The 27,784-nt window shown below is 37.1% G+C and overlaps 1 protein-coding gene across 3 annotated transcripts; it reads left to right on the top strand.

Annotated features, from left to right (window-relative positions):
• The first annotated feature begins 1,889 nt into the window (after positions 1 to 1,889).
• LOC127979420 (serine/threonine-protein phosphatase 6 regulatory ankyrin repeat subunit A) lies at positions 1,890 to 27,080 on the top strand. 3 transcript variants are annotated; one of them, XM_052584871.1, is made up of 29 exons: positions 1,915 to 2,120; positions 6,916 to 7,052; positions 9,929 to 10,012; positions 11,504 to 11,582; positions 12,421 to 12,491; positions 12,576 to 12,776; positions 13,978 to 14,065; positions 14,154 to 14,296; positions 14,597 to 14,809; positions 15,579 to 15,657; positions 15,723 to 15,837; positions 15,920 to 16,002; positions 16,152 to 16,215; positions 16,315 to 16,383; positions 16,916 to 17,056; positions 17,894 to 18,005; positions 18,093 to 18,119; positions 18,538 to 18,612; positions 19,324 to 19,525; positions 20,377 to 20,464; positions 20,572 to 20,689; positions 21,380 to 21,590; positions 21,915 to 22,002; positions 22,210 to 22,293; positions 22,368 to 22,513; positions 23,358 to 23,440; positions 23,635 to 23,717; positions 23,797 to 23,888; positions 26,113 to 27,080. In XM_052584871.1, the coding sequence occupies exons 2-29, from the start codon at positions 6,924 to 6,926 to the stop codon at positions 26,400 to 26,402; spliced, it is 3,258 nt and encodes a 1,085-aa protein (XP_052440831.1). In that variant the 5' UTR covers positions 1,915 to 2,120; positions 6,916 to 6,923; the 3' UTR covers positions 26,403 to 27,080. The 3 variants fall into 3 exon arrangements, with proteins under 3 accessions (XP_052440832.1, XP_052440831.1, XP_052440830.1); XM_052584872.1 differs by lacking the exon at positions 6,916 to 7,052 and having other exon boundaries at positions 1,890 to 2,120; XM_052584870.1 differs by lacking the exon at positions 1,915 to 2,120 and having other exon boundaries at positions 6,580 to 7,052.
• Positions 27,081 to 27,784: the final 704 nt, after the last annotated feature.

The raw sequence follows: 27,784 nt of genomic DNA, 5'->3' as shown, positions 1-27,784 counted from the left end.
ATCCGGCTGCCAGTTACTGCCTTCCGGCTGTCAGTTACTGCCTTCCGGCTGTCAATGGCAGCCACTTCCTGCTGCCAGCTGCCGATTTTTTATCTGAACCCCTGCTGCTGTGTGCATTACTATGGGAAGGAACTTTTGGGACAAATGTCAAGTTTTGAGAAGCTCACGCTCTTCTTCACATCTGAAGGTCAGAGTGACTTTTTTTTTTTAAGTGGTGAGAAAAATAACACTTTTAAGTAAACATCGATGTCTTCATCGCAGCATCGCAGTCAGTTTCAGCCAAACAGGTGCGTCCTCGCTCTGGAATTGTCGTGTAAATCAGGCCATAGATATTTTCAGATTGTCCACACACTGGATCGGAGGGAGTCGCATGGTTTTGACTTCCACGATAATGAGCGGGAGTGCTAGAATCTTTGACAAGCTTTCACAAAATAACATAGACATTCAGATTAATGCATACCTGTCAAGTATCCCGTTTTGGCCGGGAAAGTCACGTATTTTACCCTTCTTTCCCGCCGTCCTCCCGTATTAGTATTTTCCCGTAAATCTCCCGTATTTTTTTTTTTTTTTTTTTACCTGCGTTATTAATAAAATAATAATAATAAAAACGTTCCCAATCTGAGCTCTGTCACTAGTCTCGCGATTACTCCCACCTGTAGTAGCCTGTCGCGAGGGATGTGTGAGGTCAGATGACATGAGTTATAACGTGGGAAAAACAACAACAAAAGAAAAAACAGAGACGGATGATGGATGCTACAATAGAGAGTGAAGGCACACCTGCCAAAAAACCAAAACCCATGTGTAAATACCGTGATAAATGGGACAGCGAATTTACTTTTTTTAAAGAATGCAAAGTCTGCAACAAATTGGTAAAACAACTCACTAAAAGAGTAAAAGAAAAGTTATGTGAAATGAAAAGAAAAACTGTAAAAGAAAAGCAATATGAAATGAAAAGAATGTGTGGAATTAAAATAAAATGTAAATGTAAAGACATCAATGTTAAATTAACAGAAAATATGCAAATAAGCCTTTAAATAAATGCTCTTCATATATACCCTTTTGTGTTTTAATTTGGGCTATAACACCTGTCTTAAAATGTAAGGGATACTGGAGCTTTGTTGGGGTGGTGGGACTGCTCGCAATGGGCGCTGGAAAATTTCCCTTATTTTCAAATCCAAAACTTGACAGGTATGGATTAATGTCCCATTTGAGTTGAACGTGAATCATCCTTAAATAGTTTATTACCATGACTTGTCCTTTGCATATTTAGACTTAGTTGATCAAGCAGGTAACCCACTTATCATTTGTTCTTGTAGCTTTAATGTGACCCTGGACCACAAAAATAAGTTGTGCAGATATATCTGTAGCAATAGCCAAGAATATGTTGTATAGGTCAAATTATCTTTTTTTTTTCTTTTATGCCAAAAATCATTAGGATATTAAGATCATGTTACATGAAGATATTATATAAATGTTCTATCGTACATATATATAAAAACGTATTTTTTGATTAGTAATATGCATTGCTAAGAACTTGATTTGGACAAATTTAAAGGCGATTTTCTTTTTTTACCCTTTGACCTTTAATTATGAGTGGTTTTGTGGTCCAGGGTCACAAGTATGTAAAATATAAAACATTTTAGTCACAAAATAATAAATATTAGTATATATTCTTTTATATTTCTTTTTTGCATTGTATATCGACATCGAATATCACTAATATTGTATCAATGATAATGGTAAAATAATATTATTATTTTTTAATTAAAAAATGAATTAAGTCATATTGAAGTATACAATTTATTATTATTTATTTATTTATTTTGGCATGTTTTCTAATAATAATTCATCCGTGTTTTAGCGCCCTCTACAGATCGTGTCTCTGTAACTGCAGAGTGGAGACGCTAAAACTGAAAGCTCGCGTGGCTTTGTGCCGCTGTTGTTTGTCTATTTCGGGAAGAGTAGAGGAAACTCGAGCCCAACACAAGACAGAGCTTTAACCCCCGACTGCCTGAGCTCTGTCGGGCTCTTTCTGGCTTTTAAACCCGGTTTGATTTCCGCATGAGTTCTCGCGCCGGAGGAGAAAGAAGAGGATGATGGTGCTGCGGCTCAGAGAGCAGGTCTGCACTCACCTGACACACACACACACACACACACACACACACACATCTCACGTGACACACACAACACCTGAAACACACACACATCACCTGTGCTCAGATCTCACTGCTGTAATTGAAGTTTGTTTGTTCAGTGTCTTTAATAACGTTCTCAAAACGCTCAAAAACGTTATGTATCATGGAACGTTCTTTTTCTGAAAGTTTCAGTTGGCCGTTGTTTTTAAATGTTGCTTTCAGGACATTCTGAGAATATTCAAATGTAACGTTCCCACCATAATGTTTGCAAAATGAAAATGGAACGATCCCTTTTCTTTGTTTTTAAAACATTTTTTAAAAAAGCATTCGGAAATAAGGTTTTCATAACTTAATGGGAACGTTAGGTTGTTGCATAGATGCGTTTTTGCATTAATTCTGCTTTTTAAAGGGTTTATTTAGCAATTTATTTAATTATCTTCTCATAAGGATACTAGCATAAGAATTTGTGTTTTTAAATGTTTATATCATGACTTTTTACATTTAGTTATTTAGCAGATGCTTTATCTAAAGCAATTGACTGATGATGACTTTTTAAAATAATGTTTAATGGTCCTCGATGGTTTATTATAGTATTTTTGTATTTTATTTTATGTTTTTCTTTTCATTTAAAATGGCCTTTTCCATGCCTTTTTACAAGGAAAGGTATAAAGAGTCATTTTTAATATCTGGCATTTTAAAGCCAAGCTGTTCTGCATCGTTAGCTTTGACAGATTCTGTGATATTGTCATTAAATAATCTCTGCTTTGTAAGACATGGGTAAATTATGACTGACAGATAGGAATTTTAACGGCAGTCTGCTTATTTAATGGAGCGTCATCCCTCATGTGATGCAACTAAACATGCCTTCATAAAGCACTTTTCCATTTTCACTGTTTGAGGCTGTTAGTTTCTGTTGACAGGAGAAGATCGAGAGCAAACAAAAGCTTTAATGTGAAACCACTAGAAGTCTATCTTTTATTAAAACATGAAGGATATGATTCATTTGTGAGAATCTGGAGATGTGTATGAATAACATGAACTTCTCTTGATCTGCTTTGGAGGACGGCAGAAGGGGAATGCTGTCTCCAGACAAAGGGTCTCCCACTGGATTGTGGATGTGATCCTAATAGTCTATCAGGACCAAGGCCTACTTGATCACTGGGAGTGAGGGCTCACTCTACCAGGGGCATGGTTGCATCAGCAGCCCTGGCGAACGTGGCCTCTCTAGCAGATATCTGTAGAGCTGCAGGTTGGGCTACACCTAATACATTTGGTAGATTTTATAATCTATGAATGGCCTCCATTCATAGATTATAAAATCTACCAAATGTATTAGGTGTTCTCCTGTTTCTTCTAAAGTTCTGAACATCAGTTCTTTGACTCGGGAGACTGTCTGTCAGCCATTGGCGATGGATGATAGCATCATCTATAGTTGTGACACGTTGGCTTGTCAACATCAGTGCCCCCATGGACTTGTGACGCAGTGTTTGTTCCCAGGAGATAATGAAGGCTGTGATCATGAATTTACAACTGAGATGAATCCTCTTCTCGTGTGTTGTGTTTCTCGTCCTCTAGAGGGAGTCTGACTTCATCAAATCCCTTCAGACTCAGTCATGAGAGTTTTACCAAGATCTGCATGTGGATTCACTTTTCAAGTCTTCAGTAGTTACTAATAATGATATTTTAACACTTGTTAATATAATATAGGTTACAAAAAAATCCACTGCAAATTCCTTTCTGATGCAAAGAACAATTTTCATGAAGAAATATGTCACAATTTCTAGCATGAACTCAGTAATATTTGACATGTTTTGTTTTTGGCATCACACACACGCACACACGTATATATATATATATATATATATATATATATATATATATATATGCGATTTAAGATATATCTATATTTATATTTTTTTGTTTAAATCTATATTTTGTTATTTAATATAGTTTTGATTATGGTTATATGTAATACATTTTAGTAATAATTAATATATTTTTATGTTAAAGTTTTTGGATATATTTAGAATATATTTTTTAAATTTGGTATGGTTTTGGTTATTTAGGATAGATTTTTGTCATATTTGATAAGCTTATATTTTGAGTTGATTTTTCTGATACTAGAAAACATTAGTCATTATCTTCTCAATTTCAATCAGTTAACTCTCTTTATGGCAGATGATGAAATGTCTACTGTGCATTAAATTTATATGCTGCTTGATTTAGCTTGAATGGGGTTAAATTCTGCACTGGACCTTTTATGAAGGTTATTTTTACACTCTAGACTGATGATATCATCAGCTGTCTGCATCAGACAAAGCGTCTGTAATGATGCTCCTGTGCTTCTGCTGTATCTGGCAGGCAGTTTGTGACGGCGTGTTTTCATTGGTCGTGTTATTGAATAGAAGAGTGTGTTATTGGCTGCAGCGGTGCAGGGGGCGGGGCTTAGAGGAGTTCAGTGCTGCAGGGTGTTTACAGAAACCGAAACCTGCTCCACTTCTGATACTGTTTGATACGATACACTAAACCCTCAGAGACACGCTCATGCTGAGACACCACTGACAGTGCACATGGGTCATGTGTTGAAATAGTTCTATTTTTGGTAAATACCTTAGTGAATAAATGTAGCAGTTTAAATTCAAACATTAAGTTGTATATATACTCTGCTGTACAAAAAAAAAAAAAAAAAGACGTTGGTTGCATTACAGTACAGCTTCAATACAGTGAAACAGGTCATTTTTACATTTTTTTCCCAGTCTGTAACAGATCCAGTGGTTCACTTTTATATTGAAGCAGCTTTTATGCTGATTTTACTGTCAAATGTCATTTGAAACTTTGAGAAAATCATTTTGTTGCCAGGAGCATCAATCTTGTCGTAACATGCTCAGAAGTGCCAGTCACATATTCTGGATACTTGTGGTGCAAAATTATCTGATAAATCTCATTAATTCAAATCATTTATTTCTACTTTATCTGAAGAAAACTGTCTATGAAAAGTCACTGACATGGTGTTGCTCATCTGCTAGTGTTCAGTCCAGCAGGATTGGTTTCTGAAATTCCTAGTAGTAGAAATATGTAGATATTTTTCTGAGCTATAAATAATGGCTTCTTTGTGTTTTTTGTTGTTGTTGTTGTTGTTGACAATGTGGTTCTCAGTCATCAGAAATCACATCTGATTAATAATTCTGCAGCTGTTGAAGTGTTGATCCGTGTGTGTGTGTGTGTGTGTGTGTGTGTGTGTCAGGCCGTCAGCAGTTTGTTGTGGTGTGTTTGAGCGAGAGGAGGAGGAGATGATGAAGGTGAGCCAGTGAGAATGAGTCACAGATCAGACGTTATCTAATAGAGACTGGAGACAAACACACTCACTCTCATTTATTGGTGTTTCTAAATCAGGGCGTACTGTATTAGAGACTTCAGTGTGAATGTCAGTGAAACATGTACAGGTCACATTTCAAACCCCATTTAAAAAATACAATTAAATAAAACAAAATGCAGATTTAATTATTTAAAATAAACATCTATGAAGAAAGTTAAGTCTATTTTAGGACAATTAATTTTTTTTGTAAAATTTTATTTTAGGACAATTAAGCCCGTTTTCCAGTCTAATTCTTCTCTCATTCTTTTCAGTCTCATATTTACTTAAAGATATGCAAATTCTGCACAATTTATTTCATTGGCCTTTTCTCAAAGATGTCAGAGGTGTTTGGGCTCCTAAGAGCAAGCTTAAGTGTCGCACACTCGACACAACATCTCTGTTCCCTCCATCAGGGAAGGAGGCTTACCGTACGTAACTGAGATGTTCTCTGTGAAATCATGAGACTGAGCCAAGACGGCATGATCATAACACCACTGCGAAATTCGACTTTGAGATTGATAGTCGAATCAGGCTCTGCCTATCCATTCAGGGTCACCCCAATAAATAAATATACAAATGTATGTATGTATGTGTATGTATGTATGTATGTGTATATATAATATATATAATTTTGAGATTTAAATATGACCTGCATTTATTTTTGACAAGTTTTATGGCATTCACCCAGATAAACAACAAACTAACAGTTAGTCTTCATCTTCTGCATATTTACAGTAAGTAAAAACAAAAACAAAAGCACAATCATAATTTACATTTGAGGACTTCCCCAAAGTGTTTTTCTCATGTTTAGTTATTTTGTTCCCAAAGTAAAAAAATATAAAATAAAATAAAATAGCACACAGTGACCTTGTTCAATGTCCTGACAAATAATAATTAGATCTGTCCCTGACTGTGTTTGTCCCATCAGCTCTGTCTCTCTGCTCATATTTCACTGTTGTTAAAGGCTCATGCTGTCGGAAGCTCGCTGTCTCATTACAAAACACCCCTCGCTCGCTCTCTCTCTCTCTCTCTCTCTCTCTCTCTCTCTCTCTCTCTCTCGCTGCAGTAGGGTTGGTGTGTTATTGCGGTGGGGGTTGGATCTCTGTGTGTGTGTGTGTGTGTGTGTAAAGTGCAGGATTCAGCAGAGTGGAGCTCACACACCATTGTCCTCTCAGATCACACACAGAGAAACAGTGTGTGTGTGCATGCGTGTGTGCCTGTGTGTGAATGTGTGTGTTTGAGGACACTGCATCTTCTCACTGCAGCACTGCTGATGTTCCCGCTCTGAGGAATTCCCTGTTCTGCGATTGTGCACGTTTGGAGGGACACTAATGGCATTGGAGATGAACATCATGGACAGATCTTCTGTACGGAATAACACAAGGGTTTTTTTCTGAAAGCGGTTTTCGTGTGTGTGTGTTGGAGAGGCAGGCATGCGGTCGGAGCGCATGAGTCGTGTGTGTATCGTGGTCCTGGAGGAGGTGGAAGACGACGAACCCTCCCCTCTGCATTCCAAAGCCGCCCAAGACAACATTTCCCAGAATTCCTCTCAGGACGAGAAGGTGAGGTCCTGGATGATAATGTGTGTTTGTTGAGTGTGTGTAGCAGCGGTGAACTTCAAAAGAGTGTGTGAAGAAAGTCGAACAGCTGCTTTAGTAGGTGCATGTCGTGATCTGTCCCCGTTATTATCTGCAGACAGATACAGACACGTTCATCCGTCTCTGTCACATCTGATTGGGGTTTCCAGGTGAGGTCCAAAAATTCCCTTCGGAAACCCGGGATCATGTGACTAGGGCGAGTTGTGGACCTTTGACCTGGACGGAAATGCAGCTGTCAGCAATAGGACACGCTTCACACGCAGCACACGTTCGTTCATTCAAAATACACTGGCTTTTATGAAAATTTTACTTTATTTTTAACTTGGCATGGCGTGAGATGCACCGAAAAGGCCACAGATGACCAATTGCAAAATATAATGCAAAAAGAAACCCTTAGGCCAGAAGCACACTTTACACAAGTACAAATGCAGACATAAACAAACCTCCTGTTCTCTTTGCTATTTGTTTGATTCATATAAAAAAAAAATTTAATGCAGTGAGGCCACATTTAGTATTTACTGTAGATAACATATTTGAAACCTTTTGTAGATTTTGTCTCATCTTTTTTTAAAAATCAAAGATAGACCTTTTGTAATTCGCTTTGTGTTGACTTTTATCTAAAAAAAATCCAAAGATAGATTATATATATTATATATATATAATATGTTTATTTCTTGTTGACTTTTGTTTAATATTCTTTTTTTTTTTTCTCATGGAAATTTTCTTAAAAAAAACTTTTGTAAATGGTTTGTTGTTGAGGTTTATCTAATATCTATTTTAAAAAAAAAAATTCAAAGATGGATGACACATTTTTATTTATTTATTAAAGTTGTTTTATCAAAGATGAAATAAAAAAAAAATTCAATCTTTGTAAATTTTGTCTTTATTTTTTTCCTAATAATATATTAAGATTTAAAGAAACATTTTTTGTCTATTTTGTTTATTTATGCACACATGTATGTGTTTTGCTAAATTTTAGCCTGTCGTAGTTACCTTTATGTGTCTGAGCCATTATTCAGGGAGTTAAAACATTGTCATATATATTGTTGTTCAGTCTTGACTGAATTTGACCTACAAAAGAAAGAGGAACATGTTTTTGTGTTAATGCTTACTAGTGTTTCATTGTGGCTTGTTCTCACACATTTCAAACCAAAATGCATCATGTACAGCTACAAGTGTGTTTTGATCAGTAAGTTAAAACAGCAGTGTGAATGCAAACCTAGTCAAATTAGCAGGATAATCATCAGTTTAGTGGATGAAGCGGACGGGCAGGTTTCAGTTCTGGTGATTTAGTCAGCTGCTCTGGTCCTTTAATAGTTAAAATCATCCTTTGAAGACCAGTCTAAGTGGTTCTGACTGGTTTCAGTCAGTTTTCAGGAGCTTCAGGCTAAAGTTTTTGCTGTTGTAGCAGGCCACGTTTCCTTAAACAGAGGAAAGCTGCATTCTTTCTTTTATGATGTTCCCTTCTGTCTTTCGTTCTCACGTTTGTTTTCAGCTGCTGCATCATTTGTTTGTTGTGTTTGTGTTTGAGGTGAATCCACATAGAGGCTGCAGCAGGTGTGTGTGTGTGTGTGTGTGTGTGAGAGAGAGTTTTTCAGTATTAATTGTTTACTCTCTCAAAAAAGGTGCGAAATCTGTCACTTGGTTGGTACCTTTTCAAATGGCACTAATATCAATGTACTAATTTGTAAACTTTAGGTAGAAATATGTACCTTTGAAATACTGAAATGCACCTTTCAGTGGTAAATAAGGTACAAAAACATGACTTTTTTGCAGCAGGTGTGTGTGTGTGTGTGTGTGTGTGAGAGAGAGAGAGAGAGAGTTTTTCAGTATTAATTGTTTACTCTCTCAAACAAGGTGCAACATTTTTAAAGTGTACTGTTCCAGTGACAGCTTTTGGTACTTATTTTTATTTTATTTTATTTTTTTACTGTGAGAGCTGTGTAAGTTGCACACATCCTGTAGTGTCACTTGAGAGTGGAGGGCGTGGCAGGTGGGCGGAGCCAGGTGGGGCTGGACTGGGTGGGGCTTCAGTGTTTTCAGTCCTTATATGGAATAAAGATATTTAATGCATGTTGTTATTGGGAATGATGCAGTTGTATTTCAGTATTATTTATATACTGTTATAGGATTGATTCAATGTTAGTTTTTGTTTCTTTGAAATATTTATGCTTTAATATGCTTTTATAGTTTTATTACAGTTTTAGTTTGTATTTGTTTCCAGTTAATAATTTTAGTTCTTAATCTGAAATTTATATCAGTTAATTGCTAAGACAACAGTTAATCTTTTCATATTTCGACATTGATTAGGATTTGACTTGAAGCATGTATAATTTTAGATTCTTAAGTGGCAAATGTTTTTTTTATTATTATAAAAAATGTATAAAAACCATATCTACATACAGTATCTCAATATATTAATCCATGCCTACAGTAGTATATTCCTCTCCTAACCAGTGTCATAGTTAACTCAGCGTTCAGGTTCGGCGAGTCTTGTCTCTCCATGTTCTCACGAGTGTTGTTAAAACTGATTTTATTCACTATTAAATACATTAATTTCATGCTGCACTTCAGTCATATTTTCTCTTTGGCATGCTGATGAATCAATGGTTTCTTGTTAAACCGACTGACGTCTGATTCTCAGAATTTCTTTTCTGCATAGATTAAACACAATGTTTCATTCATTTAGTTTCTTTTCATCTTCACACAGCATTTAGCACAGACGCTGTTATTTGAGACAAGCTTGTCAGAATTAGGGTTTTGATTGATATCAGATGTGTTGGTTTGTCTTTCATAGTTAAAGAAGCCCTTAAGTGTTGTCTGTGACCATTTCTCCACAGACCTCTCTGATTAAAGCCATATTTAACGGAGACGCAGATGAAGTTCGCTCGCTCATATTCAAGAAAGAAGACGTCAATGTACAGGTAAATATCCATAACTTGCAAAAACACATGAACTGTCCATTGATGTTCTCTGAAAGTGGTCATTTTTCACATTTTATTGCATCTGGCTTGTTTTTGAGACCCGTTTATTGATTTCTCATTGATGGATGATCTTGGAAAGCCTTCTGGAATGCACACAGAGGCCGTTCTTGTACATTATTTCTCCTATTTTCGTAATGGATGTTCATCCGAGAGGCTAAAAGGCTCTCATGAGCTTGCATTTGGACTGGAGAGGGTTTATTTTACTGCTCACTGTTTAATGAGGAGTCTGTTTTCATTGCCGATGTCTGGAGAGACGCCCACTCCACTGCCAGCCAATCACTGATGGGCTCTCAGGTCACGTGACTCGGTGCGGCTTGGCCTCCTGTTTTCCATTCTCATTCCAGACCAGTTGGAAAACAGAAGCCTGCAGGGTGGCATGACACTGAAGAATGAATGATAGCCGCTCTTTGGTGATTGCCTGTATTGATGGAAGTGTCAAACATCACGGTCGCTTTCCTCAAGCATCTGGAGGAACGGTTAAAGCTTCAGAATAGGTGTTTGCAGTAGATCCTGGGGACCTGAAATAGAGAAGTGTGTGTGTGTCTCATGTTTCTGCATGCCGTCTCTAGAGATCTGCGGCCGCATTGATCTCTCTCTCTCTCTCACACACACACACACACACACACACATTCAAATGTGTCCCTGTGTGCCATGCACAAGAATCCAGTGTGTATCATACAGTTTAACACAAACTCTGCTGAAACCACACATGCATCAAACGCTTCCAAATGGAGTAAAACTCGTGCAAATCAGAGGTGAATCACTTACACATGTTGCATAAACAACAGACCGGTATAAACCATCAGCTCACTCTGTTTTAGCAGAAATGAGAGTATTCGATTGGTTGATGTGTTTCTCTTGCACCAATCAGCAAAGGATTTTTTAAAAAGAAATTAATAATTTTATTCAGCAAGGATGCATTGTTTATCAAAAGTGAGAGTAAAAAGGTTTATAATGTCACAAAAGATTTATATTTCAAACAAATGAACTTGAACTTTCTATTCCTTAAAGAAACGTGAAAAAAAATATTTCCACAAAATATTGTGCAGCACAACTGTGTTCAACACTGATAATAATCAGAAATGTTTCTTGAGCAGTAAATCCATATATTATCCTGATTTCTGAAGATCATGTGACACTGAAGACTGGAGGAATGATGCTGAAAATACAGCGCTGCATCACAGAAATAAATTACACTAACAGATATTCACATGGAAAATTATTATTTTGAATTATAATAATATTTCACAACTTTGACTATATTTTTGATCAAATAAATGCAGCCTTGGTGAGAGACTTCTTTCAAAAACATTGAACCATCTTATCAACCCTAAACTTCTGAAAGCTATCGTATTTGCTGAAATAGTGAAAATACGTAGGTCGATTGTTAAACATGACTTTTGATGAAGTGTTGTGTTTGTGAATCCTCAGGACAGTGAGAAGAGAACGCCGCTTCATGCTGCTGCGTACCTGGGCGACGCTGAGATCATAGAGCTGCTCGTCCTGTCAGGTATGAAGAGCAAAGATCAAATATCAGCCGGGTTTATTCATAGACCAATATCATGATAGAATTTGGATTGATGGATAAATCTACACTACCATTCGAAAGTTTAGGCTACGTTTTTGAAAGAATTCTCTTCTGCTGACCAAGGCTGCATTTATTTGATTAAAAAAAACAGTACAAATTTTGAAATATTATTACAATTTAAAATAACTGTTTTCAATGTAAGTATCTGTTAAAATGTAATTTATTTCTGTGATGCTCCGCTGTATTTTCAGCATCGTTCCTCCAGTCTTCAGTGTCACATGATCTGCAGAAATCAGAATAATATACTGATTTGCTGCTCAAGAATTAGGAATCTTTTGTTACATTATACATTTCTTTGATCAGTTTAATGCATCCTTGCTGAATAAAAGTATTCATATCTTAAAAAAAAAAAAAAAAAAAAAAATCTTCCAGATCCCAAACTTTTAAATGATAGTGTAAAACTAGAAATAGAAGCCACCTAGCAACAAATGTGTATATAAAATATGTAACATAAATGAATGAAACCTATTTGTTGAGCACTACCCCAGTGACACACTGACAAAACACACTCATCTTGTGACGTCTTGAATTGGCCGTGTGTAAAGGAGGAGTTGTTGTCACAAATGAAAGAGGAAAAGTAACAGGTGCTGCAGTATTTTAAGCAACAGATGTGATCCCAGAGCATTCAGGGAGTTTATTTTGAACAGGCTTATGGGAAGCTCCATGTATCCTGCTTCAGCTGTGACATTAAAAGTGTAATTAATTCACACACACACACATCCTCTCTCTCTCTCTCTCTCTCTCTCTCTCTCTCTCTCAGGGGCGAGAGTGAATGCCAAAGATAATAAATGGCTCACTCCTCTTCATCGAGCCGTAGCTTCCTGTAGTGAGGTAAGACACGTCCTCCGGCGGCAGAACAACAAATATAAACACATGAAATGTCTTTCCAGCTCAGTAATGTGATTGTGTGTTCAGGAGGCAGTGCAGGTGCTGCTGAAACACTCGGTGGATGTGAACGCGAGGGATAAGAACTGGCAGACGCCGCTGCATGTGGCCGCTTCCCATAAAGCCATGCGCTGTGTCGAGGCGTTAGTCCCATTGATAAGTAACGTCAACGTGTCGGACCGCGCCGGACGTACGGCTCTACACCACGCGGCCTTCAGCGGACACCTGGAGGTCAGGCGCTCAGTTTTTCACTGTTTACTGATCAGCAGATGCTCGGTATCTGTCCTGCTGGATGGGACACGTTTGCACAATGTACTGTGTGTCATAGCAGAGTTCATCAGAGCTGCTTACACCAGGAATGAAACCAAAAGATAGAATGCAACAAGAAAATCTGTTTGTTCACATATTTTTAATGGGATATACAGAAAGCCATTTAATCATATCAGTTTCACTCATGTTAATGCACTGATATTGAGTCATTGTGTGATACAGGACAAAACCACTAGTTAATTCCTTCTTTTGTGCATTTTTGGCATCAGTAAGGTTTTTATTTTATTCATTAAGGCTGCAGTAAAGACATTTATGATGTTACAAAAGTTTTCAGTTTCAAGTAAATGCTGTTCTTTTGAACTTTCTGTTTATCAAAGAATCCTGAAAAAAAAAATGCATGACAGTTTCCACAAAAATATTGGGCAGCACAACTGTTTTCAGCACTAATAATAATAATCAGAATATTTCTTGAGCAGCAAATCAGCATATTAGACTGATTTCTGAAGATCGTGTGACACTGAAGACTGCTGCAAATTCGGCTTTGATTAGAGCAATACATTACATTTAAATACAAAGAAAACAGTTACTTTAAATTATAATAATATTTCACAATATTACTATTTTACTGTATTTTTGATCAAATAAATGCAGCCTTTTGTGAGCAGAAGGGAATTCTTTTAAAAACATGAAAAAACGTACCAACCCCAAACTTTTAAATGGTTGTGTACATTAATATTTGAACTCTCCAAACAAACTGAGGCCATCTAAAAGTCATTTGATCCACAGCTAGTTAAAGCATTTTTAGCTGTAGATCTAATCGGTTTGTTAAAACAACCTTTGCTTGCCATGATTGCTCGACTGGTTTGATGTGTTTTTCATATCTTCTTTCTGATTGGATATCAACAAATCCAACATATTGAGGCCTGTCTAGAATGCCGCTGGCAGATACATGACCCAAAAGCTGATATATTATTGATCGGTGAAGCATTTTTATAGCACATAAGGGTAAAAAAGGACCAGCTCTCCAAACAAAGTCAAATAACAAAGATTTGAAGTCATTTTAACCCATTGCTGTCCTTTTGAATGTGTGCTGATATTAGATCTAAATGAATAAAACCTCCAGTTTAGTATTCATGGTGTACTCTGTCTGTGGTCACTGCAGATGGTTCAGTTGCTGGTGTCCAGAGGTGCAAACGTCAATGCTTTTGATAAGAAGGACAGACGAGCCGTCCACTGGGCCGCATACATGGGTGAGACGCCAACATCAGAATCAGCGGGAAAACATGTTTCCATCAGCCTCAGATCGGTTTAGAGCAGATGCATCTCTTTCTGTCGCAGGTCATCTGGAGGTCATGAAGTTTCTGGTGTCTCATGGCGCTGAGGTTTGCTGTAAAGATAAGAGATCATACAGTCCTCTTCACGCCGCTGCCTCCAGTGGAATGATCAATGTCGTCAAATACCTGCTCAATCTGGGCGTTGATGTAAGTAAGCCCCGCCCACAGCATATAAAGCTCCGCCTCTTGGTCGCCAAGTGAACTGTGTATTAATGCCCTCATCTTATTAAGTTGCTTAATTAATTGACTTTAGCATGCATAAGCTTCATTCAAGAAAAAACTTTACTATAATGCCTTTAAAATTATATTTATAATTTGATATGCAATGCATAGCCAAATCTACAATTAAAATATCACCGAACACATATTGCTATACCCTGTTTTTCATACTTTATAAAAGAAACAAAGCAGCACCATTAATCGGCTGATCTGTGTGTCTCTCTTCAGATTAAGGAGCCGAACGCGTATGGAAACTCTGCTCTGCACCTGGCGTGTTTTAACGGGCAGGACGTGGTGGTGAATGAGCTGATCGAAGCAGGAGCTGATGTCAATCAGGTGAATGAGAAGGGCTTCTCCCCGCTGCACTTCACCGCTGCGTCCCGCCAGGGGGCGCTCTGTCTCGAGCTGCTCATCGCCAACAGAGCCAACGTCAACAGCAAGGTCAGTGAAGAAAAACCCTCACAATATGTCAATTAAAGTCTTTCAACTAAAGAAACAGACATATATATATAGCCAGTGACACAAATGCTCTTACTACACACAAACATAAAAAAACTGACACCGTTAATGAAATTAAAATGAAACAAATGGCAGACGAGAGCAGAGCAAAATGAGAAAGTCTGGTTGTTCACATGCTTCCATCGGATTACTGATGTTAAAAGTGTGATACTGTCCAAAACAACTTGTTAATTGTCTCTATTGAGCATTTTTCTAGCATTACAGATACAAAAAATCTTTTAATGAAAGACTTTTTTCCTTTTTTTTGTTTTTGTTTTTAAGAAAATAATGCTTTTATTCAACAAGAACGAATTAAATTAATCAAAAGTGTACGGAAAGACATTTATATTGTAACAAAAGAAATGCTGTTCTTTGAATCTGTGAATCCTGAAAAGTGTCTCACGGTTTCCACAAAAAATATTGTTCAGCAAAACTGTTTTCGACATTGATAATAATCAGAAATGTTTCTTGAGCTGTATATTACACTGATTTCTGAAGATCATGTGAAACTGAAGACTGGAGCCATGATGCTGAAAATACAAAATTACATTCTAAATTACATTCTATTACAGATTTACATAGAAACAGTGAATTAAATTGTAATCATATTTCCCAATATTACTGGTTTTGCTGTATTTTTGACCAAACTAATGCAGCCTTGGTGAACAAGAGTCCTTTTTCAAAAACTCGTGTGTGTTCCTCTTTTGTCCAGAGCAAAGATGGTAAAACTCCTCTCCACATGGCAGCCATTCACGGCCGATACTCCAGATCACAGGCCATCATTCAGAACGGTGAGTGTGTTATTTCCTCCGTTTCTCGTTCATCTTCCTCTCATCCTCTCTTTCCTCTTTGATAGGCGCAGAGATCGACAGCGAGGATGAGAACGGAAACTCTCCGCTTCATGTAGCGGCTCGTTACGGTCACGAGCTGCTCATCAACACGCTCATAACCAACGGTGCGGACACAGCAAAGTGAGTGACAGGATGTGTATTTACAGTGATGCATTATTCATGAGCTCATGCTGATCATGTGACCGTGACTCCGCCTCTGTAGGCGGGGCATCCACGGAATGTTCCCGCTGCATCTAGCGGCTCTGAGCGGATTCTCAGACTGCTGCCGGAAACTGCTCTCCTCAGGTGACTCGCATTCATTGTGAAGATGTATTGTGTTTATAACAGCAGTTCAAATCGATTTCTGTGCATGATATCTGTGCATATTTTCCCCTCTCTCAGTAAAGTGCCTTGGGCTTTTATCTGGTCTTGATAATGGATATCTGTTGGTTCAGGTTTTGACGTCGACACGCCGGATGACTTTGGCAGGACGTGTTTGCATGCTGCGGCTGCAGGAGGGTGAGTCATCACTCACTAATGGCTCATCGGCGCCCCCTGTGGCCTGGATGATCTGTTGTCCTGATCACGTGACCGTCCGTCTCTCCTTCTTTTCTCCAGGAATCTGGAGTGTTTAAATCTGTTGCTCAACACGGGTGCGGACTTTAATAGGAAAGACAGATTTGGGAGGTGAGTTGCATCAAATCATCAAACGTGAGTTAACTTCAAAATCAAAAGAAACACTACGATTCAAACGGTAAAAAAAAGCAGTCTCTTCAGCTTGCCAAGGCTGCATTTATTTGCTCAGAATAAAACTGTAAAAATATATAATTTAAAATATCTGTCAATCTGTTTTAATATAATTTATTCCAGTGATGCGCAGCTGTATTTTCAGCATCATTACTCCAGTCTTCAGTGTCACATGATCTTCAGAAATCATGATAATATGATGATCTGCTGCTCAAAAAACATTTCTGATTATTATCAGTGTTGAAGACCGCCGAATATGTTTGTGGAAACTGTGATGTATTTGATTTTGAACTACTTTTGAAGTACTTTTTCTTTCTTTTTGGGTTGACATGTCATTAAAGCATGCTGGGATGTGTATTTTCCTACAGATTTCCAGCACAGATACTGCTAGAGCTGCAGTGATGAAGCAGTGTTACAGGAATCCTGCAGCAGAGATCTGGTTATGATTTATCTCTGTCTCTGTCTCTCTCAGGACGCCGCTTCATTACGCTGCTGCTAACTGTAACTATCAGTGTGTGTTTGCTCTGGTGGGCTCCGGGGCCAGTGTGAACGAGCGGGATGTCCGGGGCTGTGGTCCTCTGCACTACACCGCTGCTGCAGACTCAGACGGCAAGTGAGTGAACACAAACACACTGCACACATTCAAGGTCGAGTAGAGTGGAGTGCAGTGCATTGTGGGATACAGTATTGTCAGCGGTGTGTTCTAGTAGCACACACACTGGATCAGCAAATGCAGTAGGTCATGGGGTATTTCAGGCATATAGAGGTTTGTTTATTGTGCACCGATACTGCATGCATACTAAATTTCACAAATAGAATACATTAGTGCCGCTCACTGTTTCCAGAAGTATTTTCATGATTGTTTTAAAAATATGTTGAAAAAATGTGATTTGATTGCTTTTGCAAATGCATACACCATTGATTAACTACCTTTAGAAGTCTTTCAAATCAATTTCTGTTAATGACTGCATTTTGAATCGTTGTTGTTGTTAAGTAATACTATGAAAAACAGTTTCTTTAAAGCTTAAATAAAATATAAATAATTAAATATTAGATAATATGTGTAAAAAATAATTGTGTTTATGCTAATGTACTGAAACTATGAAAAATCGAACTGAAATAAATGAAAGAAAAAAGAACAATTTGCTTTCAATGACTGATTGTGAATCTGATTGTTGGACTTTTCTGAACGGCATCATGGGTAGTGTAGTTTTTTACCACAAATTCAGCTGTTGAACACAATAACAAAAAATAAAAAAAAGTTGAAAATAATGCGAACTGATGGCTTTTACAAAGCCATTGATTGACACAATCTGAGTTTGTCTTTACAGGCGTATGAGTTAAAAATCAGTTTGACTGTGGAGAGATTGAGTGGGGTTTTGAACACGTCTGTATTCTGTAAAGTGTGTGTTTGACTCAGGCCTCATGATCTGATGGGTGTCTCTGTCAGGTGTCTGGAGTATCTGTTGAGGAACGATGCGAATCCAGCTCTCAGAGATAAAGACGGATACAGTGCTGTTCATTACGCCTCAGCGTACGGCCACCGAGTGTGTCTGGAGCTGGTCAGTACAACACACACACACACACACACACACACACACACTCCTCACTGCTGTGTTTGGTGCTCATCTCTGTGTTTTGTATTACAGATGGCCAATGAAACACCTTTAGATGTGGTGAGTTGAAGTCTGATTCTGTCCAGTGCTGCCATCTAATGGACTCATAAACTCACTATGAGATCACAAATCAACTCTATTTACTATATTAAGAAATGTTTCCGCTCTTATGTTTGTTTTATCAGTGTAAGAAGATGAGAACATTTTCATAATCTTTCATTACCTGTCAAACTGTAAAACTCTCTTTCCACTTCTGAAACCATTGTTCTGTTGAAGTATCCAAGCTTATGAGGTTCGAAAAATACTATTAATGAATGACAACCTAACATTTAATGGTCCAGTCTCATGCACTCCTCATGCACAGTCATGCACTTATTTCTCTGAATATTCAATAACTTGCATGCATATGCCATTATATAAGTATAATTTTTTTTCACTTTACTCATATATAATTGAATTTAAATATGTGTATTTTCAGCTGATGGACACGTCTGTATCAAGCATCCTCCACGACACAGATGTCCAGCCTCCCATCAGCCCTTTACACCTCGCGGTAACTCAAAGTCATTTAAAACCACATTAAACAATAAAACACTGTGTTGTTACTGTTAAATAATGCTGTTTTTGGTCATTAAAACGAAGCTAAAATAAAATATTTTCATATATTTATATTTTATAAATTTTTTAATATTCAGTTAGGTTTTTTGATTTCTGCTTTATTTCAATTGTCAATTTTTAATAGTTTGTTTTAGATAATAAAAACAGCACTGATGCACTGCAAATATTTTCTGATTTAATGCTAAAATATAAAGTTATTTAGAAGTATTTAAAAAAAATAATATGTGAACAAAATAATAAAACTTAAACTGAAATTCAAATGAAAAGTGAAAATATGAAAATAGCATATAAAAAGCTAATACAAAATATTAATAAACACCTTTAAAATAAAAATGTATTACAATGTACTATAGTCTTGTTGGGCATAATGTTAAAAAAAATAAAAAAGCACCTATGCTCATTAAATAATTAAATGCAATATAAATAATAATCACATTATACAAGTCTTCGACCAAATAATAGGGTTCATTAGTCCAGTGTAAGTTCAACATGCAAGTCAAAGATTAGCTAGATTGATTTAAAGTGTGTCTCATCCAGTCAGCTTTTAGAGTTAGAATCTGATTTATGATATTTTTTATGTTGAGTACAGTAATGACATTTGAAAACTTGTTGTTATTGGTGTGTGTGTGTGTGTGTGTGTGTCCAGGCGTATCACGGTCACCATCAGGCTCTGGAGGTTCTGGTGCAGTCTCTGCTGGATCTGGATGTGAGGACGCCTCAGGGTCACACGGCTCTCAGTCTGGCGGCGTTTAAGGGTCACGCGGAGTGTGTGGATCTACTGATCAGTCAGGGCGCATCCATGATGCTGAAGGACTACACACACAAGAGGAGCGCCGTACACTCCGCAGGTCAACACACACACACACACACACAAGACTCAGCCTTAGCCTGAACACTGCTCATATTACACACAGTTGATTACATTTACCAGTTGCTGGATTTGTCTTTTTTTTGTTGTTTGAGGTGCTTGGTAGCTAATAAATTGAATGTCCGTTAACACATCTATATGTTCATGGTCACTGAAGTTTGTGGTCAGCAATGTGTATTAAAACAAATATCTGTTCAGCAAGGCTGCATTTATTTGTTTAAAAAAAAAAATCAGTAAAAACAGTAATATTGTAAAATATTTTTTTTATTTAAAATAACAGTTTTTTTATTTGAAATTATTTAAAAATGTAATTTATTTCTGTGATGTGCAGCTGTATTTTCAGCATCATTCCTCCGGTCTTCAGTGTCACATGATCTTCAGAAATCAGTCTAATATGATTATTTGCTGTTCAAGAAACATTTCTAAAAATGATCAGTGTTGAAAACCGTAGTGCTGCTTTATATTTTTGTTGAAACAGAGATACATTTGACAATAGAAAGTTCAAAAGAACAGTATTTATTTGAAATAGAAAGTTTTGTTACATTCTAAATGTCTTAACTGTCACTTTTGGTCAATTTAATGCATAAAACAATAAATAAATTAAATCTTTCAGAAATTATATCCAGTTTAACATTTACTTGCATATAAATGTCAAAATGCAAAAATACGAACTGCTTGATCACTTTATATGTCAATCATATGGTGTTTTTCGGTCTAAATGGTAAGTTTTTGGTCAAAATAGACTTAGTATAGAATAGAAAATAGACTGGTTTTATACTGCTTGTCTTGCGTAGGCAGACCTGATGTGATTGTGTGTTTCTCTGTCTGCAGCCATGAACGGTCACTCTGAGTGTCTGCGTCTGCTCATCCACAACACTGACCAGCAGACGGCTGTCAGCATGCGTGATGGGAAGGGACAGTGAGTTACAGGACTTCTGCTTCTCAGATGTGTGCTCCATTGATTGTGGGATTGTTGATCTGATCGTGTGTGTGTGTGTGTGTGTGTGTGTGTGTGTGTGTGGACAGGACTCCTCTGATGTTGGCAGTTCTGGGTGGACACACAGATTGTGTGTATCTTCTGTTGAGTGAAGGAGCCTGTGTGGAGGCCAGGGATGATTGGGGCAGGACGGCCCTCCACCGTGGGGTAAGTTACACACACACACACACACACACACACACACACACACACACACACACACACACACCTGCCAGTCTATTTATCTTTTTTTCTAAATGACACTTTTCTGTACCTTAGTTTTAAAGGAACGGTTTCAATTCAAATTCAGTGCCAAAAAATATTTGAAAATATTAAGCTTAAATTTTTTGTGTAAAAATATAAATATATTGTATACATGTATGTAATGGCAAACCCTTATTTATTTTAATTCAAAAAAAAAGAAAAAAAAAGAATAAAAAATATAGTAAACCAGGTTATGTGCTTTGAGAATTTAACCTGTTTTGAATTTTAATGTTTGTTTATATTTTAAATAAAATTTTTATTGATTGGCTGATTGAACAAAACCTGAATATTAAAGTGAGTTGAAATTATTTGGTAATTAATATTATTTAAAGAATGCTGCTTACAGCATGTTGTATGTTTGTTTGTTTGTTTATATCAGCTATTTTATATTTGATTTATATTTTCATATTATGTTATTCATTTCTTTTTAAGTTTTATTTTTAGTAAATTTTTTAGTAATTTATTTAACAAAAGCTGAGGGATGAGATTAATTTATTTTCTGTTTTAATCCATTGTATGCCACACATGCTGCTGAAAGAGTCATTCTAAACTAAGCTCTTCTTTGTGGTGTGTGTGTGTGTGTGTGTGTCACAGGCAGTGATGGGTCAGGAGGCGTGTGTGGAGGCTCTTTTGCAGCACGGCTCCAGTCTGCTGATTCAGGACAGCAGGGGGCGCTCTCCTATGCACCTGGCGGCTGCCTGTGGTCATGTGGGGGTGCTGAGGGCCCTTCTGAAGGCCCAGAAGACCGTCCTCGTCCTCAAGGACACCTGTGGTTACACACCGCTGCACTGGGCCTGTTATAACGGTACATGTGTGACGTTTCCCGTCACTGTCATCTCAGCAATACGATGTGATGAACAGCTTCACCACCCTGCATTATACAGTATTTGCTCAGTGATGTACTTTGTGCTGCTGGTTTCAGAAATAGTGGCTGTTTTGCTGTAGCATGTCAATCTCTAATTATGTGCATTTTGTAGCATGTTTGCTTTTGGCAGCCATTTGTGCAGTGAAGATGTCTTGTATTCTTCTTTAATCCTTTTTTTCAAGATGCCGTGCAGTAATAAAAGAAGCAATATCATAGACCCTTCATGATCTGATGTATTTTTCTCTTATTTTCTGTTGATCTCAGGTCATGACGCGTGTGTTGAACTGCTGTTAGAGTATGATGTGTTTCACAGACCGGAGGGAAACTCCTTCAGTCCGCTGCACTGCGCCGTGTAAGAAACATCTGCACATATCATGTGCATATTAATCTTCATATTAAATGTTTGTAGTAAAGCATGACACACTGGAGGAAAAAAAGGGTGTAGAAATGATTTTCCCTCAGAAATTGCTACATAGTAGATTAATTACAAAGAAACAGCAAGTAGCACTGAATCAAATGAAAGAGTATTTTCTAGTAATCTTTATTCTCTCTGTTTCAGTATGAATGATAATGAGTCTGCAGCTGAGATGCTGATAGAGACTTTAGGTCCAGCGATAGTAAACGCCACAGACTCTCAGTCCAGGTGAGAGCAGTGTTTCCTCACGGATCAGATGTTTCCGAGCAGCTCTGCAGTGTGTTGTTGTGTGTGTCCCGCAGGACTCCGCTTCACGCCGCGGCGTACACCGATCACGTGGAGTGTCTGCAGCTGCTGCTGGCTCACAACGCTCAGGTCAACGCCATCGACATGCTGGGAAAAACAGCGCTCATGATGGCCGCCGAGAACGGACAGACTAACGCCGTCGGTGAGACACGCAGCAGATTTCTGCAGTTACAGAACACTAGCAGGGTCAGAACAACACAAGTAACAAATGCATAGAAGTAACTAATAAAGTTCTCTCAAACGCTACAGTGTAACAGAATTAGTTACTTTTATTTGAAGTAAAACTGCAATATAATGTTACTTTTATAAATAATGTTTCTTATTGCAAAACAGTCTTTTTTTACTATAAGGTTTTATTTTCAGTTTTCATTTTAATTATATTTTTAGATTGACTAATTTTAAATGCTTTTGTCATTTGCATTAATTTACATTTAGTTTTGTACATTTTCAGTTTTAGTTTTAATAATTGTATGTGCATTGATCATTGTTTTTTTTTATTAGCTTTATTTTTATTTCAGTTTTAGTAATTTTATGTGATTTTGTAATTTTTTTAAATATTTGTTTATTTTCATCCCAATTTTAGTTTTATACATTTTATGTCAGTTTGTCTTTTTTTGTAGTTTTTTTTTCTTTATTTTTAACTTAAGTTTTAGTAATTTATGTGCTTTTGTCATTTTTTTATTATCTTTATTCCTATTTAGCTTTATTTTTATGTCAATTTTAGTTAAAGTATAGTACTTCAGCTTATTTTCAGTTAGTCACCAAGGCAAAATCTAATATTGAATTTTTTTCAGTCATTTGAATAGTTTTCATATTATGAAAAAATATCAACACTGGTATTAATACAGACTTCTGGTGTGTCATTGCGTTGCTGTGGCTCAAGGTGGCGCTAGTTTCCTTCCAGCAGATGTGTTGTTATTCAGGAAGCTTCTGTGATCATGTTAATCATGATATTGATGTGAGCTGCTGCTGGTTGTGTTTGTCAGAGGTGCTGGTGAGCAGTGCTAAAGCTGATCTGACCTTACAGGATGCTAACAGAAACACAGCCCTGCATCTGGCCTGCAGTAAGGTACTAAACACACACACACACTGATTTACATCAAACAACATCTGCTGTACATCATTGCAGCCCTGCGGCCAGACAAACTACTGGAAGTCAGAAAAATTGCATGTATTCATTTAGTATATGAATCTCAGTATCTATTGTACAGTCTTGTGTGCAGAAGTATTTCCATCAGGTAATGCAGATCTAGTCATTTTCAGGGACATGAAACCAGTGCCTTGTTAATTCTTGAGAAGGTGATGGACAGAAACCTCATAAACTGCACAAACGCCGCGCTGCAGACGTGAGTCCTGTATCCGTATCTTCCTCATTTGTTGTCTTCAGTTTTCTAGATTATAGAGAGCTGTTTTTATCTCTGTCAGGCCGCTGCACGTGGCTGCCGGTAACGGGCTGACGGTGCTCGTACAGGAGCTGCTGGCTAAAGGAGCCAGTGTCCTGGCCGTGGATGAGAACGGTGAGCACTTAAAACCTCTGAAGCAAAAGCAGCTGTTTCTGATTCAAGCAAAGCACAAATATTATATTATTATAACTGACTTGAGCTAAAACTAAAACCATGAAAAACCAAACAAAAAAAAACTGTGAATTAAAGCTTAACTGAAATCAAAATAAGCAGTCGAGCAACAGAAAAGGACAGCAGTTAGTATAAGTGTTTTACCTTGTTTTTCTCATTAGATTACAGAGTGGTTGTTGTTGCTAGGAAACTTTGTTTTTACTTACTGTGTTTTACCAGGGTAAATATGTGCTCAAATTGCGTTTGTACTCGTGTTTGCGCAAGTCACGGGACTCTCCAGTTTCAGTTTGCTAAATGGTAAAAGCCAGTGTAAGTACTTAATTAGCTGTTTGGAAGCCCTTGTTAGCAGAAGCAGTGGAGAAACAGAACTGTCTGTCATCCAGACCAGCACGCACCACTCCATCTGCCCCCTGGCTGTCCGAGGTTCTCCATGAACATTGCTTTAAACTCAGGGCTGCAGAGAGGAAATGGCATAAATCAAGAAACTTTACCGACCTCAGTGTGTATCAGTCTCTCCTCTCTTCCTTCTCTGCAAATGCTTTCACTGATAAAACATCATACTACCACAACAACATTAACAACTGTTCTGCCTCTCGCACACTTTTACAAACTTTCTCTTCTCTTTTTTGTCCTCCTCCTCCTCCTTCATCAAATCTTACAGCCGATGATTTTGCAGTTTTCTTCACTAATAAGACAAGAACCATCAGTGACCAATTCTCCATACTGCAGACTGATGATATCTATATAATAACTAATACACACTATCTCTCCTGCTTCTCCACTTTCAGAGACAGACATTTCCAAACTTATCCTTTCCAATCATTGTACTACTTGTCTTGGACAACTTCTTGCTACTGGAGTTCCTCAAGGCTCAGTGCTTGGACCACTTCTCTTCTCCATCTACATGACGTCATGAGCATCTGTGATTCAGAAGCATGGCTTTTTCTAACCCTTTCCTGTCTGAGTGACATTTCTAGCTGGATGAATGTCATCACTTTCAGCTTAACCTTACTAAGACAGAACTTCTGGTGGTTCCAGCTAACACATCGTTTCATCACAACTACTCTATACAGCTAGGTTCTTCAACCATAACTCCTTCCAGGACAGCCAGAAACCTTGGAGTTGTGATGGATCATCAGTTAAGCTTCACAGACTATATTGCTACAATGACCCGGTCCTGCAGATTTGCCTTTTACAACAATAGGAAGATTAGACCCTTCCTGTCAGAGCAAGCCACCCAACTTCTTGTCCAAGCTCTTGTTCTCTTGTTCTCTCATTTTTAGGAAAATAACAACTGAAATAAAAATTAAAGGCAGAAATAAAAGAACTAATAAGAAATGACAAACGCAATTACAAAAAAAGGAAAACAAAAGTAAAACCAAATTCAAAGTATTAATAGAAACTATAATACCATCTCTATTATACTGAAATAACACTGCTACATACAAAAATAAATAAATAATAAAGCTTTTAAATTGAAATCTATATTAGAGAAACATCTCCCAGTATTATTATTAGTATTATTATTATTATTATTATTATTAATGTTATTTTTTAAAATTATTATTAAATACTTAGCAAGGATGCATTAAATTGATTAAAAGAGACCGTAAAGCTTTGCCACCTCAGGAATACATTTTACAATTTGTTTAAAATACATTGAAGTACTGTAGAAAACATATTTAGAATTTTTATATTTCACAGTATTATTATTTTTTTAACAAATAAATGTAGCCTTAATGAGCAGAAGTTTCTCATGTCTAAACATTTCTTAATTTTAATCATTTCATTAATAAAATAATTATATATTTCAAGGTTACACTACAGCTTTGGCTTAAATCCACACACTTACTAGTCCTAATATTTATTTTGTTATTTATAAATTTTCATGCATCTTAACAGTGTACTGTGTGTTTTACTATTACAAATAAGGTTTTGTGTGTTGTGTGTGTATGTGTGTGTTTTGATGTTATTTACAAGTCAATGAAGCTGAATTGAAAGTCGCTTTGGATAAGTGTCTGCTTAAGGAATAAATGTAAACGTAAATGCAATAAAAACACTGCATTACAAACGGTTTGCAAATAAAACAAAAAACATGACTGAACATGATTTAGTTTTGCATGCCTGAACAATCTGAAATCTGAATTTAATCCAATGTGTTCTCCAGGTTACACTCCAGCTTTGGCTTGCGCCCCAAACAAAGACGTGGCCGACTGTTTGGCGCTGATCCTCTCCTCCATGATCCCCATCTCTCCCAGCAGCACCGGCACCATGTCCAGCCTCACCTTTACCACCATCAACCACTACTCCAGCCCATCCCAGACCGTGACCTTTGACCCTTTATCTGTGCTGCGCACCGAGCAAGTCTCCTACCGTAAATTCAAAAGTGTGGGCCGCAAGGACTGCCTCATCATCCCCAACGAGGAACTCAACGATTCAGACTCAGAAACATACTGAAAACACACCGCCTCCTGTCCTTCAGTGTCTTAATCAAACGCCTCATTGGCTGACAGGTGACTATATGCTAATTAGGGTGTCCCTTTATGACTGGTGTGGCCGAAGTCTCAGGAGAAAATGGAAAAACAGGAGAATAATAGCCCACACTACAGTCCAGTTTGTTTATTCTCTACAGTATCGAGCTGTTTGAACCCTCAAGCATCACTTAAACTCATTATTTTAAAGCCAGCTTTATTTTTATGTAACGCAAACGGCTCATATTGACAGCTGTGGGACTGTAATTCCCAGCATTCATGTGTAACACGAGGAGGTGAAACTAAACTAAAGACGTCAGGGACCAAGAGCTGCTGACTTTTACTTTTATCCCTGTTTGTGCATGAAGATTGACTTTAGGTTTGCATCATCATGGATTATTTATTATGAAAAAAATGAAGAGCAAAAAAGGCCTTTCAGGGTTCAAACAGAGTATTTATTCCTCTGCTGTTGTGAGCAATTGTAGCGTTCTTCCTGCAGTGTGTTTGTGTGTGAGTGAGGGCGTTTGTTAATTTGAGTGTGTGTGTGTGTTTGTGTGTGTGTGTGACAGAGATTATTTTATAAGAGTTTAAAAACAATGAAAATATAATGTGTTTGACTTGACCTTTTGGTACATTGTTAGCAATTATAAATAATTATAAATAATTTTTGCCATAAGATTTCTTTTTTTCATAAGAATGTTTATTACAGAAAATTGGCATATATTTAAAAAATGTGAAAACATGGAGGAGTTGGGTTATTATTATATTATTTAGATGATATTATATGTTCAAAGAATATACAGTATAAGAACATAAATAAATGTGCCTACAAGAAAACATTTTTATTAATCCAATCCTAGTCTTCTAAATCACTTTACAGTTATATATATATCTGTTATAATATTTAGTTTCTTTTTTTATCCTATTTAACATTCTGTATTATCAATTTTAATATTTATATATTTTTTGGTCCATTTATATATTTTTTTGTATGTAAATGCCAGTCGATAAATAGGTTTTCATTAAAAGTCAAGTTACCTTAATTTATTTAGTGCTTTAAACAAAACTAACCTTGAGGTCATTAAAAAAAATTGACTTGAAATAAGTATGGTGACGCATACTCAGAATTCATGCTCAGCATTTAACCCATCCAAAGTGCACACACACAGCAGTGAACACACACACACACCATGAACATACACCCAGAGCAGTGGAAATCATTTATTTATTGCTAGCTCGAGACTTGAACCCACAACCTTAGGGTTGGGAGTCAAACTCTCCAACCACTAGTCTACAACTTCCCCTTTTTCTTTTTTTAAATAAACCTAAATAATCGCATAGATTAACACTTGGGCATTTAACATTGTG

This window comes from Carassius gibelio, chromosome B19, assembly GCF_023724105.1.
Source record: "Carassius gibelio isolate Cgi1373 ecotype wild population from Czech Republic chromosome B19, carGib1.2-hapl.c, whole genome shotgun sequence".
NCBI classification, from domain to species: domain Eukaryota; kingdom Metazoa; phylum Chordata; class Actinopteri; order Cypriniformes; family Cyprinidae; genus Carassius; species Carassius gibelio.
This window is presented reverse-complemented; position numbering and strand designations above follow the sequence as displayed.